This window comes from Alligator mississippiensis, chromosome 1, assembly GCF_030867095.1.
Source record: "Alligator mississippiensis isolate rAllMis1 chromosome 1, rAllMis1, whole genome shotgun sequence".
Taxonomy (NCBI): domain Eukaryota; kingdom Metazoa; phylum Chordata; order Crocodylia; family Alligatoridae; genus Alligator; species Alligator mississippiensis.
The window spans coordinates 467,519,873-467,536,333 of NC_081824.1; the positions used below are offsets into that span (position 1 = coordinate 467,519,873).

The 16,461-nt window shown below is 49.3% G+C and overlaps 1 protein-coding gene across 10 annotated transcripts in view; it reads left to right on the forward strand.

The window, feature by feature from the left end:
- Positions 1–16,461, forward strand: part of FAM168A (family with sequence similarity 168 member A) — a 335,671-nt gene that overhangs the window by 308,893 nt on the left and 10,317 nt on the right. For all 10 annotated transcript variants that reach the window (XM_059722450.1, XM_019488413.2, XM_059722451.1 and 7 more), the window contains 3 exons: positions 6,805–6,947; positions 13,300–13,474; positions 15,619–15,749. In XM_059722450.1, coding sequence (XP_059578433.1) covers positions 6,805–6,947; positions 13,300–13,474; positions 15,619–15,731 — 431 coding nt within the window. In that variant the 3' untranslated portion in view covers positions 15,732–15,749. The remainder of the gene's footprint in view (positions 1–6,804; positions 6,948–13,299; positions 13,475–15,618; positions 15,750–16,461) is intronic.

Genomic DNA, 16,461 nt, shown 5'->3' on the forward strand with positions numbered 1-16,461 from the left:
TGGGCCGCGGCAGTAGTTTTCCTGGGTCAGCATCCCACCACAATTGGCATCTTTACTGGTATTCAGCAGAAAGGCCAGTCCGTGGGAGGCTGCAACTCCCCTTTCCTCCCTTTAGATGCCCCAAGCCAGGGAAAAATAAAAGGCATTTACACTGTCAGCTAAACATTTTACCTGTGTTTCCTTTCCTTGTTCCTGCCTTGGGGTTTAGCGTCCTCCACTCCCCAGACCACGCACTGCTGACATTAGAGGCCATTGATATCCTGCCATTTAATTTGTGTGTTCAACCACAGATCAGAAGGCACCAGGATCCCACTGGCTTAATCTTGCCAAGTTGCCTGTTATCCACATGCCATTTTCATGTTTTGAGCATAATATGACACTGAAATTTCATGCTGCATTCATTGCTGTCCCAAGTGCCGGCTGGGTCAATTCAGTTCATTTGTATTGAGGTCTCTGATGCGTGGCTCCTTATGTGGGGGCTGACTTTTCCCGGTCTGTTGTTCTGAAACTGCAGCATCTGAAGAGCCTGAGTCTGCTGTGCCTTGTTCCCTTCAATGCCACGAAGGTGTTTTGTTCCCTGGAAGCGAGGCCAGCGCTCCCATGAAAGCCAGACTACGCTGGGTGCAGTCCTTCTACATACCCCTTCATGCATCTGATAAAGTAGATTGTTACCTACAAAAGCACAAGCCTCTCTGAACCAGTTAGTCTCTAAGGTACCACCCCACCCTGCCTTCTGCCTATACGTACCCTGGTCCCTCTCTGTCCTTCCTTCCAGCTCCCCCTTGCGATGCCACTTCTTGGTCTTCTGCTCAGCTCTGCCGACAACCCTGGCCTGCCAGCACCCATCTTTATTCCAGCCCTAGCTGCACCTCAGCAGACACCAGATGTTCACACAGGCCCATACGGCAACTTTGTGCAATAAACTATATTAAGACTCCCAGGCTCATTTGTGACCTAGATCAGGTTTGAACAGAGGTGAAAGGCTAGTGCACACAGAGACTTATTAGTCTGCCTTATAAAGAGAACAGAAAGCACAGCTGCAAGGTTCCTGGAGTTTCCCCACTAATTTGGCATTAAAGTACCAATGACTCTCTTGAAACTTTGCCGCAGGGGCCTGTGGATCCCGTGAGCTTTGAAAGCTGAAAATAAACATGGAATTCAGGGGCCCAGGTATCCTTTCTTCGGGAATCCCCGTGCTCTCCTCTGCCCTGGTTTTATTCAGCGGTTCTCATTAATGCCTCTCAGGACTGCGTTTGCCTCTTGACTCTGATGTGCCACGGGGAAAAGGGCATTTTTGCAGCAGGTCTGGGGTGGGAGTGGGATGTTGTGTGAAGCATGGAGTCATGCTCTGTAGGGCTAAGCACAGTCAGAGAGCCCGAGGCTGAATCAATTCAATTTTTGCAGGTTAGTTGAAGCTGCAGAGATTGAACCGATAAGCAAGTGAACAGACATTCTCTTTTGATTCTGGAAATGCAGCCACACGCCTGTGGTGGCCCAGCCCAGAAGTTGGGGGGCACTAGAGCACACCTCCATGCTCATCTGGAGCAGACAGCTTGGGCCAAGGCTAGCCCACCCACCCTGCAAAGAGGAGGCTGTAGGGGAGCTGCAAAGCATCGTGGGATGCTGGGGGACTGTGAGTTAACTTGAATCTGGAGGGGATCTGAGACAGAAGTTCAGTAAACTGATTTAGTCTAAGTTGGTTAAGTCTGATTCAGCATCCATCTAGATCTATCTGAAACCAGTTTTGGCCATTTTGAAAGCGGTTTATGCACACTGAACTTCTGTTGTGTTTTGGATCACTTATACTGGTTTATGTGTAATTTCTGTCCCCAGCTCAGGGGGCAGGTCTGTCATGAGAGGATGGAGAGTTAGGGAATCTGTGGCTATGCGCATCCCCTACCATTTCAGTTAAAGCTGGGTGTCAGTTGTAGACCGACAGAGCCTCTCTCTGGCCAGAAGTTTCTTCCAGATAACTCCCCGCAGGGGATTGCAAAGAGGCTGGAGCTGGGCTGTTCTCAGTGGTGGCAGATGACCGAACAAGGAGCAACGGGCTCAAGTTGCAGTAAGGGAGGTTTAAGTTGGATATTAGAAAAAACTTTCTCGTTAGGAGGGTGGTAGCACTGGAACAGGTTACCCAAAGGGGTTGTGGACTCTCCATCCTTGGAGTTTGTTAAGGTCCGGCTTGACAAAGCCCTGGCTGGGATGATGTGGTTGGGGCTGGTCCTGCTTGGAGCAGGGAGTTGGAGTAGACTTGACCTCTGGAGGTCCCTTCCCGCTCTCATTTTCTCTGATTCTCCGATTCCAGATCCAGCTCACAGGGCGTCATGCTGTGGCTCCTAGAGCCGCTGCATTGGCACCCACAGAGTTAGCACCGCTCCTCCCCAGACCCACCCCATAATTTCCAGGCATGCAAATCAGCAGCGAGCAGCGGTGGCATGAATCACCACGTGCCAGCCAACCCCACACAGTGACTCTGTCCGCTGCGGTGAGAAGCCCCATGGGGTGGATCCAGCCACCCCCCTAACTCATCCCTGCGTTCAAGGAGTGGAAAGCACAGAGCAGTCTCTGGAAGGGAGGAAATCAGCCGCGTTCCACGTGTTGTGTGAGACTAGATCCCAAGAGGCCAGCGTCCTGTCTCTGTTCACCATGTGGTGCGCCTTCTGGATGCCCAACCCCAAGTGTTCAAAAATAATGACTCAAGCCCATAAAAGCATGAGATTAGATTGAATCACCAGAGCTTTTTATTTTTTTTCTTAAAGATGGGTTTTATAGCCGCTTTTTAAATTCCCCTTCTGGTGCTGGAGCATCCGAGGGAGATTTGCCAGCTTTTCTTCCCGGTGGCAAGCGGTGGCAGGGTTGAGATTCCCACGTGATTCCACGACTCCCAGAGCTGGGCCTTTAAGAAAAAGAATAAATCATACGAGGCTTGCGATAAAATCACAAGTACTAGAAACACCGAGTCTTCCTAAACAGCAAGCTCATGAATTTTATGTGCCGAATATTAGCAGAATCCTGTGCCAATAGTGGCAGAAACCCAGCCTGCTTGTTAGAGTCAACAGAAGCCCAGGTGCAAACTCACCTGACAGGTCGTGCTTCTTCTCCCTCCCTCTGGAAGGTAGAAATGTTGTGCTGGGTGCTTGCATACAAAGAAATATTGTCTGTCTTTTAGTTCATTATCCTGCCAGCCCAGCACTTTTTCACCACTGAAATGTATGAATGCCTCTTAGTGCAGCTTATTGGCATTTACTACACATAGTAATTAACTGTGTGTTACTTGTGCAGAAAAATTATGTGGCACTTATTTCCACTGGAGATAAAGTATGTGTCTGAAACGCAGTTGCTCCCAGTAAACAGCAAAAGCAGACAAAGCCGTAGTTGTCTTTAGGTTTGCTTTTTTAATGGAAGGGACACGAAACGGGAGGCTGCGAATGAGTCGACGCTGCGCGGGGATGTCCGAGCCCTGCGTGTTGCAGAGGGGGGTGTCTCCAGAGGAGGCGGTGGAAAAATCTTTGCTCAGATTTTTTTCAAAAGGCTGCGAATTCAGGGACCTGCGCTCCATGTTCATAAGGCAGGGCTAGGGCTTGTTATCCTGCCTGGGAGTAGAGCAGATCTGCTGGTGTTGTCAATAATGCAAATGGACTGCAGGGGACAGAACGGACATTGAGGGAGCTGAGAAACACCTAGGAAAAGAAGGTGACCTTTGCAAATACTCAGCCTATTAAGTCACTGCAAACAAGTCCACAAATCCCCTATTAGGATTTTTCTTTGTAGGGGAGCCAGCGGCACGCGCGCAGCTGGAAGTCAGTGCTTTTCCATCTTAGGCAGGTGCTATGGCTTACGGTTCAGGTCTTTATTTAAAATGGACTCCTGTTAATTGCAGGCTTCAAGAAGCAGGGAAGGTGGCCGCGGCAGCGAGGGGGCTCGGCAGCATCGCGGTAGCTAGATGAGGCAAACAAAGCAGTTCCTTGGTTGCCTGTCCTGCTCTGCCAGGCTCGTGCCACTACACACACAAAACTGAACAATGCCTTGGATCAATGTTAATTAGAACGGAGCATCAGCTACACAGAACAGCAGAAGTGCATGCATTAATGTCAGCAAGCCCATCGGCACCGAGGGCCTGGCTCTGTACCACTGGACTTAGGGAGGGCTTTTCCTGTAACTCCGGTGAGTGCAAGTTTGGGCCCTTGCTGCTGAGCCCAGGACCCTTTTTGTGCCATGCTGGCATCTGGTGCTAGACAGTCCCTCCGCCGTGCACTTGGGTTCGAAGCATTTCCTTCCTGCACTGTAATGAAACAACAGCACATGCAGCTGCAGAGGAGTCGATTTTGTTAGCAAATGCTTTAAGGAACCCCTCTGTTTGTCCTGGGATTTCAGAAAAGCAGTGCGCTGTGAAGGGGAACTGCACACGTATTCCCGGGACTAGGCTAATCAAGCCTGGCAGTGTCATATCTGCAGTGCTGCAGCACTCTTCACGCTGACATCTCAAAGCGCCCTGCAGGCACAGGGGCTTTATTATGATCTCAGCACCTCTCAGGAGGGGTTCAGGACCTTAATGGATCAAGCTTGCTGTAGGAATTGCTCACCAGCCCTGAAAGGTTCATAGGAATCACTCCAGGGAAGCCACAGCTTGAAACAGTCTGGCCTTGTCCTCCCTATTAAGGCAGACATGTAAAGGGGACCCGTGGCTGTAGTGCATAGGTGCTGGGCTCACACAGAGTTATGCGTAGAGGACACCCCGGGACACCTGCCACAGTCTGGCTTGCTGCTTTTCTTACATCGCTCATGTTAATTCCTTGCCATGTTCCAGGCAAAGAGCGATCCCTGCCTTGGCATACTCCCCCTCGCGTGCCGGTGAGCAGGTATTTTCCTTTTGGCTGGGCTGTGCCACCGATCCCTTTGTGCAAACAGTCTGCAGCACGCTTGGAGCAGTGCACTGCACCCAGCAAAGTCCCTGCCAGTGCTGCCGCTGCGTGGGCACAGCCTGGGTTCACCTTGAGCCTTCTGGAGCTTAATGAAGACAAATGGTCAGAGCCGCCGGTCCATAATAGTTTCAGACGTCTTAATTGTTCCAGTCGAAAGCTGCAGCCCTAGACAGGACAGTACTGATTCAGCCTTCCCACATCATCAAGGTTAGCCTGCCAGTCGCTCCTCGGTGGTTGAGACAGTGGAAAAGGGAATCAGGGAGTCTGGCGTCCCCAGCAATTAAATGGCTGATTTAACCATTGAACAAGGAGGACAAGAGCTCCCAGATTGTGTGCGTCTCTACTTATACATACGTACATATGTTCACACCCCCCCCGATGCACGTATAGGCACTCATACATGTCTGACCATTACATATGTAGTCTCAGAAGACTGTTTTAAGTCCTAGCTCAGACACACCTGGCTTTTAACCCTTAGCATGCTGTGAGGTGTGAATGCTTCTCGATGGTTTGACCGTGTCTCAGGCTGAAATCCCAGGCCCGTCCCCTTTCCCAGGAAGACCTGCCCTAGGGCTTCAGCTGCCATGCCATGACCCCTTTCCCCAGCGCTTTGAAATCAAGTGGCATAGTGATTTATACCGTGTACCGTCCTGCCCCAAATTTGATGGCTCGGTTCTGAAAGATGTTATTACAAGGACCCGTAATGGGGCCGTAGTGGGGAAGTGCTCAGAAATCCTTGCAGGTATATCTGTGCAGCACAGGACAGCACCAGGCAGAGATACCTGGTCTAGATATGAGTCGGCTAACTCGGGGGCTGGAATCAGCATAGTACATTAGTACTGCACTCTTCCTGGGCCAATGTGTCCACTTCTCAGCACAGCTAAGAGGCCCAGGCAGAGCTAATGTAGCTCTGTTGCTCCTGGTATCTGAGCTAGCTTGGTTCTCTCTGCATGCACTGCGTTGGTCACAGAGAGATCCTACAGATACCGGTACACACAGGTGCATGCTGGTTAGTAAAGCTGCTATGACAATAGCTATTCAAAGCATGACCCTGTTTGAGCCACCTGGGATAGCCACGGACAGTCCCAGTTAGAGCTGTCCCTTACTTTGTGCTTGGACATGCCACCACCACGCAGCCCAGACTTCATAGACATTAGACATTAGGGCTGGAAGGGACCTCGGAAAATCATCGAGTCCAGCCCCCTGCTCAAGCCCTCTGGAACAGAGATATTTAATAAGAACAGGAGACATCTTTTCAAATGTAGCCCGCGGGCATTGCTCCATGTCCACCCTGGCAGTCAGGGATTGTCTTCGCCCACCGGCAGAAAGAAGCTGATCCCTGCTCAGGAAGGTCTGAACATACCTTTTGCTCTTCACAGTGCAGATACAGCATGCCAGCAGAGTTTCTTCACCTGTTCTTACCTTAAGTGCACTATTGAAGGGTCCAAGAAGAACAGCTTTTGGAGCAGAAGGCTACTGCATTGTAGTTATTTAATGCCAGTGATACCCTGAAGGCCCATCAGTGGGGCACCTCGTTGCATTGGTCACTGGTCCCATGAGACATGATCTCTCCCCTAAAAGGTTTGGCGTGGTCTGGCACAGCTGCCCAGGCCACTGCGGCAGCTCCCATATCCCAGTAGGCTCCTAAGCCTTGTTTCGCAGGAGACATTTCCAACCTGGAGGACCAGCAGGCAGCAGTAGAACGAAAACGAGTGGTTTGTGCATCCACAGGGCCACTGGTGACTGTGTCTTGTACAGGGACCTGGCGATTGGTTGCGAATGAGTGTGGTTAAAGGTGCTAATGAGCTGCGTGGGCTGGGTCGGCTGTGGTCTCCCACGAGTTTGTCACGGGAATAATGCAGGGTGTTTTTCTTTCCAACAGGATACACTGCCGGAACCCCCTACAAGGTCCCACCTACCCAGAGCAACAGTGCACCTCCTCCCTACTCTCCGTCTCCAAATCCCTACCAAACGGCTATGTACCCTATCAGAAGTGCCTATCCACAGCAGAACCTGTATGCCCAGGTACGTATCTCATGAGCACCAGATGAAGGTTAGCGCTGAAAGCTGGAATGGACTCTGCCGAGCTTTCATTCCAGCAACAGAAAGCGTGTGGACAGTGGGTATCCATGTGCAAGAGTTCAGACGTTTTCTGTCCTGCTCTCTGGGCGAGGAAGATTATAACCAGATCCTATGTGACGAGTAGGTTGGGTGCCTGTGGCCAAGAGGTTTCCAAGGAAAGCTTGCTGTAAACATTGGGGGAAATGATGCTGGTAATGGCATGTGGTAGACCGGGCCATCTGATAGGGGTATCTGATAGGGTCCTTTCATACTTGGCAGCATATGCACATCTCATCAGGCCTTGAAGCATGATTGGAGTGAATTGGTCCTTGGAGCTCTCTGCACCAAGTCTGTGCTGAATGAATCTGCTATGCCTCCAGGAGGGGCAGTAATGCCTGTCTTTAGATAAGATTTTTGCTGGGGCTCACAGAACAGACCCTAGGAGATGCTGCATAAGAGTCAGCTATTAGCTCCCACTGCACAACACATGAGGGCTTTGGGGTGCGAGGCCCAAGAGACCCCACCTAAGCAGGCTTGCTGCAGAGGGGACAGTGACCAATCAGCCCTTTGCTTTGCTATCATCACCAGCCTTCCTGAAACTAGAGAAAAAGTATTTTTGTAGGTTTGGGACCACCTCTAGATGATCTTTCGTTTCTACCCCAGCCTCTCTATACTGTTATTTGGATGTTTGACTAGCATACCTTTTAAACTGGTGTGGAAAAGATTCACATACATATTCTCACTGGATAGCAGCCCCCACCTCTCCTTGATTTCTCGTTATTTGTGAACCTTTTGCTGTTTGCTTTCATTTTTTTTCAAGGTGTGACTCAGCTTGACTTTTGGCAATTTTCACTTGTCCCGTTGACCTTTCCTCTATTGCTGGATTTGCCCTTTGATTCATTGCTTGCAGGCTTCAGGCTTATTCCTGGCAATTATTCATCCAGTTAGCTTTGGAGCCCTTTTCCTACACGTAGATTTTGAACATGGGAACTTGGGGCACAGTCTCTGAAGCAAAGCTTCCTAGGGCTTAAATGCTGGAGGCTGGAAGTGGGAGAGGAAGAGTGGGAAAAGTCCTGGTCAGACCCAGTTCGCTCTCCCTTTCAGTATCTGCTCTCTGCTGTTGTGCGATACTGGAGATTGAGCAAGATGGACCTATGGTCTGACCCAGTCAATGACAGTTCTTACGTTCTTAAGTCTTCCCCTTCTCCCTGGAAGGAAGATCCACATCTTTTTTGCATCTTTGAAATGTCAAGTCTCTTCTACATTCAAGTCTTTGAGATTTCAGTAACTTTGGTAACTAGTTCTCACTCGGTTGATTAGTTTGCCCTTTTGAAATCGAAGCTCTTAGTTACACATTTCCTTTTGTCTTTCCTTCCATTTAGTTTAAGCTGTATCGTCTTGTGCTCACTTCACCCAAATTTATCTTCTGCAGCTAGCTCTTGCATCACCACCTCACTCTTTGCCAGTGTAAACCAGTCTCATCTCTGCTTGTTTCCATGAGGGTTTGCCCTGGGTCCAGGCAGGTGAGCCGACAGGAGCTACGCAGGTCCACTACCTGGACTGACTTCTGTTTAAGCCAGGAGTAACTTCCTCAGAAATGGAGCATGTCTCCATTTCCACAAAGAAGAAGGTTGGTTGGCATCTTAATGACCGGTGGCACTTCTGCTCCTGGGTTTGGAAACGTCACCGTTTTGTCTAAACCCCTCGCCTTGGAGGCCTCTCCCCTCCTGTAGCACAGGTGTGGGGAGAAGGATAGCCACTCTGAATGCTTTGGAGAACTGTAATGCCCTGACCACCCCACCCTACCCTGCCCCAGAAGATAGGCTGGTAGGTGGAAGGCAGGCCTGCCTTCGGGGACCGCTTGACGCTGCACAAACCTCAGCAGCCTATGTGTGCTAAGTTGCGGTGTTCCCTGGTGTTTGCTCAGCCACTTGGCAGGTTGGAAAGCAGGGGGACCATGGGGCTCCTGCCTCCCTGCCCTTTCCCCGCGCTGCTTGACAACCCTCTGTGTTCATTGCCGAGGCCAGTTCTTTATCCAGTCAAGTGGCTTAGTCCTACCGTGCTGGCCTTACAGTGCAGTTGCCCGTGCATGGTGCTGTGTTAAATCCACCTATTGTGCTCAGTCCCCTTGACGGTGAAGAAAGATGTTTTTGTTAAGATGATCCCTGGGAAAGGGAAGAGAGAAAGGGTGGGATGATGTTAAGATGATCCGTGGGAAAGGGTGTCCTTTTTCATTTCTTCCTTATACACAGGCAGTCTCAAAACTTATTGGGTTATTGTTTTATTTTTCTTAAATCTAGTTATCTTAAAAATATTTTTACAATAGAAATCCAAATTCTGCCGGCTCTGGGAATCTCTCTGGACACTGTGACAAGCTTGTGGGGTTATTACATCACTCATAGGATTTTAATTAGATGCCCCTCAAACTTTGATAGTTAGCATCAGTTTGAGGCTCCAGTGCTAAACAAGCTCTTGGGGACAGGAGACAGAAAGGTCTTTATTCAAGATTCAGCACCTTGCTCTTTCCAAAGAATAGAGGCTGCGCTTTGAGATCTACAGTGCACCTCCAGGTAAAACCAGGGAAGACCAGGCTAGCTATTTCTAATTCTTCCTGAGTTGAAAAAAAAATCAGGAAAAAATTGATCACATTTATCCCTTCACACATTATAAGGAAGAGAAGAAAATAATACAAAGACTCTTTTTCCCACTTAGCATCTTCCTGTCAAATGTGCATGTTCAAATTTCCTGTTCCTTTCTCTTGACCAACTCCCCCAGGGACAGAAGAGAGAGATTTGAGGTTGAGGAGTTGCTTGTTTCTACCTGAGCTAGAGTTGAAGTCCTTAAAGGAGTCTTCATGCATTGATTCATCTGTATTTATCACAGACAGAAGATGCTCTTGCAGCCAGGCCTGTGATATGACACAGGTCTCAATACATCACAGGAGGATGGGACCTGAGTTCATCTCATCTAATCCCTTTCTCAATCCCTGACAAAACCATCCCAGCCATGTGTCTGTCGAACCTGCTCTGGAACATCTCCAGGGATGGAGATTTCACAGCTCCCCTGTTGCAATGCTGTAGTACCCTCCTAGTCAGAAAGTTCTTCCTAATTTCCAACTAAGTTTCTTCTGCTGCATCTTGAGGCCGTTGCTCCTAGTCCCATCCCCTGCAGCCATCAAGAAGAGTTTATCTCTATCCTCTTTCTAGTGGGATGGGTTTTGTTTTGGAAATTTGACTTTTATGGTTCAGAAGTCAATTGTGGCTTTGCGTTAGTTATTCTGACTCCCAGTAGCATAACGAGAGCTGGGCAAGAGGGGCACTCGCCCCCAGTGCCAAGTTAGGAGAGGAGCCAGAATCATCCCCCATCTCCTGTGGAGTCTGTGCCCCAGCAGCATCGCCCTGCTGGGAGCTCCATAACAGTCCCTGGCGGCAGCAGCTGCTGCTGCTGCTTTAAGAGCAACAGCTGGGGCAGGTAGGCGCAGATGGCCGTGGCAGGAGCTGCTCAGCCGGGGCTGGAAAGGAGTTCCTGCCATGGCTAAGGCTCCTATCCCACGGCCCCCTAAACCCATAGCCCCGCTACCCCTATTCTCAGAACCTGCCCCTTCCCATCCCACCAATGCTCTCAAAACCATGTGCCAATGCCTCCCGCACCCCCTGACTCTCCCGCAAGGTTTGCCCTAGGCACTGACGCTGTTGTGCCACTCCTAACTCCTGAGTCCTGCCACTCAGGTGGATTTGGGCCTGTGCCTCCTTGCAATGGCTCTGGACTTTCCCAGGTTGTGTGCTGTGCCAACCCTAACAGAATCAGGGCAGGATCCTTTTGGTCCCCAATACTCTCTGCTTTCTTCACCACCTGCTTTGGTGGGGTCCTGGTTATTTCACCATCTTTCCTCTTCCCCTAGCTAGGCTGAAAAAGTGCTGGTTCAGGTAACGCATCTATACTCAATCCACATTACCGGTGCCACGGGCAAGGGCTTCAGCATGGATCACAGCATGGGAAACCTTTGGAGTATGGATCCCTAGGAAACCTATTCCTGCTCCTGGGATTTGTTGTACCAGCCTTTGTGGCTACTGAAAGGAAGACCTGCTTAGAGAATTCAGCTGTATCCTCTCCTGTTGGGGCCATCCCCTCCTTGAAGTTTCTCTGATGGGTTTCTCTGATTTCTGATAAAATTTACCCTTGCTCCTTAAATGCTGTCATCTTCCTAACCTTCTCCCAGTTTACAGTTTATTGCACTGCCCTTGTATGTCCTCCTCTCCGTTAAATTGCTTGCATTTAATGCATTTGTTTTGGGCATTATGTCTCATTCCGTGTAAAGGTTTGTTCCCAAAGTTTTTACGAATGGATTAGACAAGCACTTATCTAGGATAGTTTAGACAGGGATGGTCCTGCCTAGAGCAAGGGGTTGGACTAGATGGCTTCCTGAGGGCCCTGTGATTCCATTTCTTCTTCCGTGAGTATTTCGTTCTTGGCCTCCTACATGCCTCCCTGAGCACTTCGTCCGGTTCCCAAGTCTGCTGTGTTGAATTCCAGCAATCGTTTTCTCACTTCAGGCTTTCCTGTGGGTCCAGTTTTACTACCTGACCTAGACAGCACTCCCAACCGTTGTAGCTGGTATCTCCTCTCTTTTGCATCCAGCTATATCCTGTCAGATGCAGTGATGGGCCAGTTAAAGTCTCTCACTACAGCTGTAGAGACTCAAGTTTGAGCCCTGGACTTTTGCCAGCAGTCCCATCCCTCGTCCCCACCCTCCCACCCCCGGTGTCCTGGCTGCAAGTGCGTACCTGCGAAGGCAGTTGGGTGTGATACCGCTGAAGTCTCTCCCCTCTTTGCTGTTGGCTACAGAGTCGTGGAATCAGAAAACAAGGGTTGAAGGGACCTCAGGAGGTCACATCTCCTCCAACCCCCTGCTCAAGGCAAGACCAGCCCCAACTACCAAGGCTTTGTCTAGCTGGATCTTAAAAACCTCCAAGGATGGAGATTTCACAACCTCTCTGGGTAACCTGTTCCAGTGCTTCACCGCCCTCCTAGTGAGAAAGTTTTTCCTAATATCCAACCTCAACTTCCCTTGCTGCAACTTGATCCCATTGCTCCTCGTTCTGTTATGCGCCCCCACTGAGACCAGTCTGGTAGCCCTCTGAGCTGCTAGGCTCAGGATGGCCTTTCACCTTTTCTTTGACCTCTGTCCTTGGGGCCTCAGAGTTCAGCCTCCCTCCTTCTCTTTTGCCCTTCATTAGTTTTGCAAGTGAACAGCCATGTGGAGTATCTCTGATCTTCCACGTGCAGCTCTTATCCACCACCTTTTGCAGCTTATGCTGCGGGCTTCCTAGCTGCTTGCCTTGGCGACACTGTTGACGTTGCTTTTGGCTCTGACCGAACGAGCAGCTTTTTCTGGTAGTGTCCCAGCCTTGAATAAAGACAAGTGAGCTCCTACTTATTGTCTCACATTTGTTCATAGATGTGTAAAGCAGGACCGGAAGGTACAATGATAAAAACAACTGTGTCCTGTCAACACCGTTGCTTCATTGGCCAAGGCAGACTGAGAAAGTGCTGATTCAGGGGAAGCATCTATACTCAATCGACATTACCGGGGCCACTGGCAAGGGCTTCAGCATGGATCACAGCATGGGAAACCTTTGGAGTATGGATCCCTTCCTTTCCAGTCCCGTTATACTGGATTCTCATAGTTTCTCACTGCTCTGTTATTTAGCGGCTGTGTTTCATCCTGGCGGTCACCGCACTTCAGTTGGGATGAAGTAATCCCTGACCCTAGTTGACACCCAAAAAGAGTGGTACTCATTGTGGTTTGCAGGATGAGCTGCCTGTAAAGTGCATGGAGAATCCTTCATGTCTGTCCGGGTGTATGATGAACCCTCGACCTCGTGGCTGACGTTAATTAGGAATGAGAAAAATCGAATTGGTAGGAGAAAATGCTGCTGATCGACACAGAGATTTTTAGAAAAGCCGAGGTCTGAAAAGTGCAAAGGTGAGCAAAGTCCTCCTCGCAAAGACAAGAACAACCATTCTGTGAGGAGGCCTGTGTGCTCATGTGTATGCGTGTTAGCTGTTAGCTGTGTTAGGTGCTGTACTATCTGGTTCAGGGTGTTATAAGCCCTTGGGGTCAGGGAACTTACCCTGTCCTTACTACAGCACCAACAGCGCTGGTGTTTCAGAACAGTGATTTCAACCCAAATGGCTTTGAAGATGATCCTTGCTGACAAGCTTGCGGTTACTTTTAAGCAACGAAATAGACTCTGAGGTCCCCTTCCAGCCATTGTAGTAAAAAGACTTTGGTGTTTTTCCCCCTTCCAAACAGGGAGCGTATTACACGCAGCCAGTGTACGCGGCCCAGCCTCATGTGATCCATCACACTACCGTGGTTCAGCCAAACAGCATTCCTTCGGCGATCTACCCAGCCCCCGTCGCCGCACCAAGGACCAACGGTGTGGCCATGGGCATGGTTGCTGGGACCACCATGGCAATGTCAGCAGGTGAGCAGCAGCTCTCTTGAATGTGGCTACTAAGTTGGTCTGGGTCTGCAGTAAGCCCTCCCCCCTTTTGTGATTTCTGCCATGACAATTAAAATCTCAGGACACCCAAAAGGTTCCAGCATCATAAACCCTGGCCCTTAGTCCTGGTGCGGACATCAGAAGTTTTGTCAGAGGGAGCGTTAGCAGAATCAGCTTCTACATATAGATGTGAGATGGCACATTGCAAAAACAGCAGTTTCAGGAGCAGTGGAAAACCCTCAAAGGTCTTTCAGGGAGTCTGTTCATAAAGCCCCCAGTGCAGCCTGTACATTTGGTTATCTCTCATTGCCATAGTGAATTATTAAAAAATGCCAGTGGCAAATAGAATGGGTTTTTCTTGCATCTAGAACTGCCAGTTCTGGCAGTCTGGCATCTGCCAGTTGCGACTCCTTCAGGAACACTTGACTGGTCTGTTTGCTCCCAATTTTAGTACAATTCACATTTTTACAGACTAACAAAGCAAATCTTCCCACTGGCTCACCCTGCAGGGCCCCAACCTTAAAGCCTGAGTGTGTTCTTCTTTCTCTACTCCCTCTCCTCCATGAGCAAAATGAGCGCCAGCTTCAATCCTTATTCACACTGCCCTTGTGTTCCTACCTCTAAATCCTCACGCTGTTAGTATTAAAATTTTGGTGACAGAAACATTAAAGTTGGTTTCTGCAGAATTCCTGAATTACATTTGCTCAGTGCTCAGTCGTGATGACATAAGATTAATTGATATTGCCTATAAACGAGGAGTAAAGAATCTTTTGATTTGCCACGCCATGTACATGTGTCCCATTAGCATACGTGCGAAAAAAGGGTCAATGTAATGAACAGTCTAGTAGAATATTCTAATTCCACCACAGCCACACAGGTAGAGAAATACCTTCTTCTATACTGCTTCATTTTCTATGAAATCCAAATATTGTTTCTAACAGCATGCTCCAGCTGTGTACAGGGGGGACATTAAAATGGACGTTTCCCCTTATCGTGGTCATGGTGGTATTCCCTGAATGGGAGGTACCTGCAGCTGCTGCATGAATTAAATGTCTAGTTTTTTAATTATTATAATAGAAAAACGATGCCTGGAGAAACTTGTGAACAGTAGGTCCATCTGAACGTCCAGATGCCTCTTAAAGCAAAGCAGGCTTGGATTGAGTTCTCCGTCCCGTGTCGCATGCGGGGCAAAAGCTGTGTGGATAGTTCCATCCCCAAATCCTTCAGAGCTCTTGCTGTGTTAGCGGTGCTGGACTAATGTCCCTCATAGAAATTAGAAGTAGAAAGGAGCTCTTGGGAGAAGACCTCTTATTCCCCCTGCCCCAGCAAAGGTTCATGGTTCCCTACAGCATCTCCCTCAATCCCTCAAAGGTGTGTGCAAAACTGTTGACAAGTATAAGTGAACTTGGAAAGGGCTCATTTCAAGGCTATATCCAATACTGGCTACGAGAGCAAATGCTGTGGATTTGGACTGATGTTTCCAAGGGCAAAACAAGTAGGTCATTGGATGTTTCTCTGTCAGATGCAGTATCTATGGCACTGAGTTGCTCTGGCACACTCCAGTATCTTAATTGAAGGGTCTAGTTGATAAGCTTTAGGCTCCTGGACAAAAACTCAGCTGCAAGAGTCCAGTTCTGGGCACATTAGTCTTCACTGGTTTATGGGTGGAACCTGATTCTCAGAAGTGCTGAGCACCCATTATTTCAAGGGAAGCCAGTGGGAGCTGCTGTGCTCAGCACTGATGCAAGTTAGGCCCTGACTTTCCTGTACTCAGTGTCATCCCCAGGACAGCTGTTGTTGCCTGCCAGCTGGATCTGAATCCACAAAAGGGGCTCTGAAGGGACTCTTGTTAGGCCATAGTCACAGAACCAGATGAAATCCTTCGTCAAACAGTTGCAGACACATAAATGGGCATATGAAAAAGGCTTTACTGATCCCTAGGCACTGACCCAAATGCATGAGCAATGTAGAGTTAGCAAGGACTGTATGTAGGCAAGCAAGAAGCCATCCTGTGGTCAGCCACATGCACACACAGCCCTAGAAACCTGCCTCTCTCTATGGGTGGTAGCTGGCCCCAGGCAGGTGAGTCTCCTTTACTCATTTTTCATTTTCCTTTGATGTTCCAGGAACCCTGTTGACCACCCCACAACACACCGCCATTGGAGCACATCCAGTTTCTGTGCCAACATACAGGGCTCAAGGGACCCCTACCTACAGCTACGTACCTCCACACTGGTAAACTCGCTGGCCAATCCATGTAAGTGGCTCTACATTTGGAGAAGGGGGGGGGGGCAAGATTTTCTTCATCTGCTCTGCAGACAGGTTGACCACACTGCAAATACTCAGTGCCTGCAGACATTTCAGATAGGTCCTGGGAGCACTCAGGCCTGCCTCGACATCTTCCTTCTCTGCAGAAGTCTTCTCTGTATGACTCTGTACACACGGAGCCATCTGCTGACACTGGTCACCAAGAGATGTTGCAACTGATGGCTACGTAGCATAGCATAGTAAGGATAGAAAAGTGTTGGCTGGTGTGAAAGCAATACCTGCCTTGACTTCATCCTGCTCCATCTGAAGGCATAAAGCTCCCAGTGGTCAGGCACAATAGTCCTGCCATGTCTGGTGCACAGATGTGCTGATCTGTTGACAGGGCTGCTGTAAAATAAGCCCCTGACACCCTTCACTGTTGCTAAATTCATGGTGGAAACAGATGTCGCTTTTGTGCCACCATAAAAATGTTTATGATGGTGCAACAGCCAAACAAACAGACATCCCTGCCCTTTGCCACACCACAAATACCCCCAGTTTGTGGCTGCGATAAAGCTTGTATCCATTTGTGACTCTTTAGCAGCAGGAGTAGATTCATTTTATGGCATGAGAGCATGGACAGCCTGGGGTGCTCTGGGGCCATGAGGGACTCGGTCCTGCACACTCTGGGAAAGTCTGCGCAAGACTAGGCCCTTCAAGCC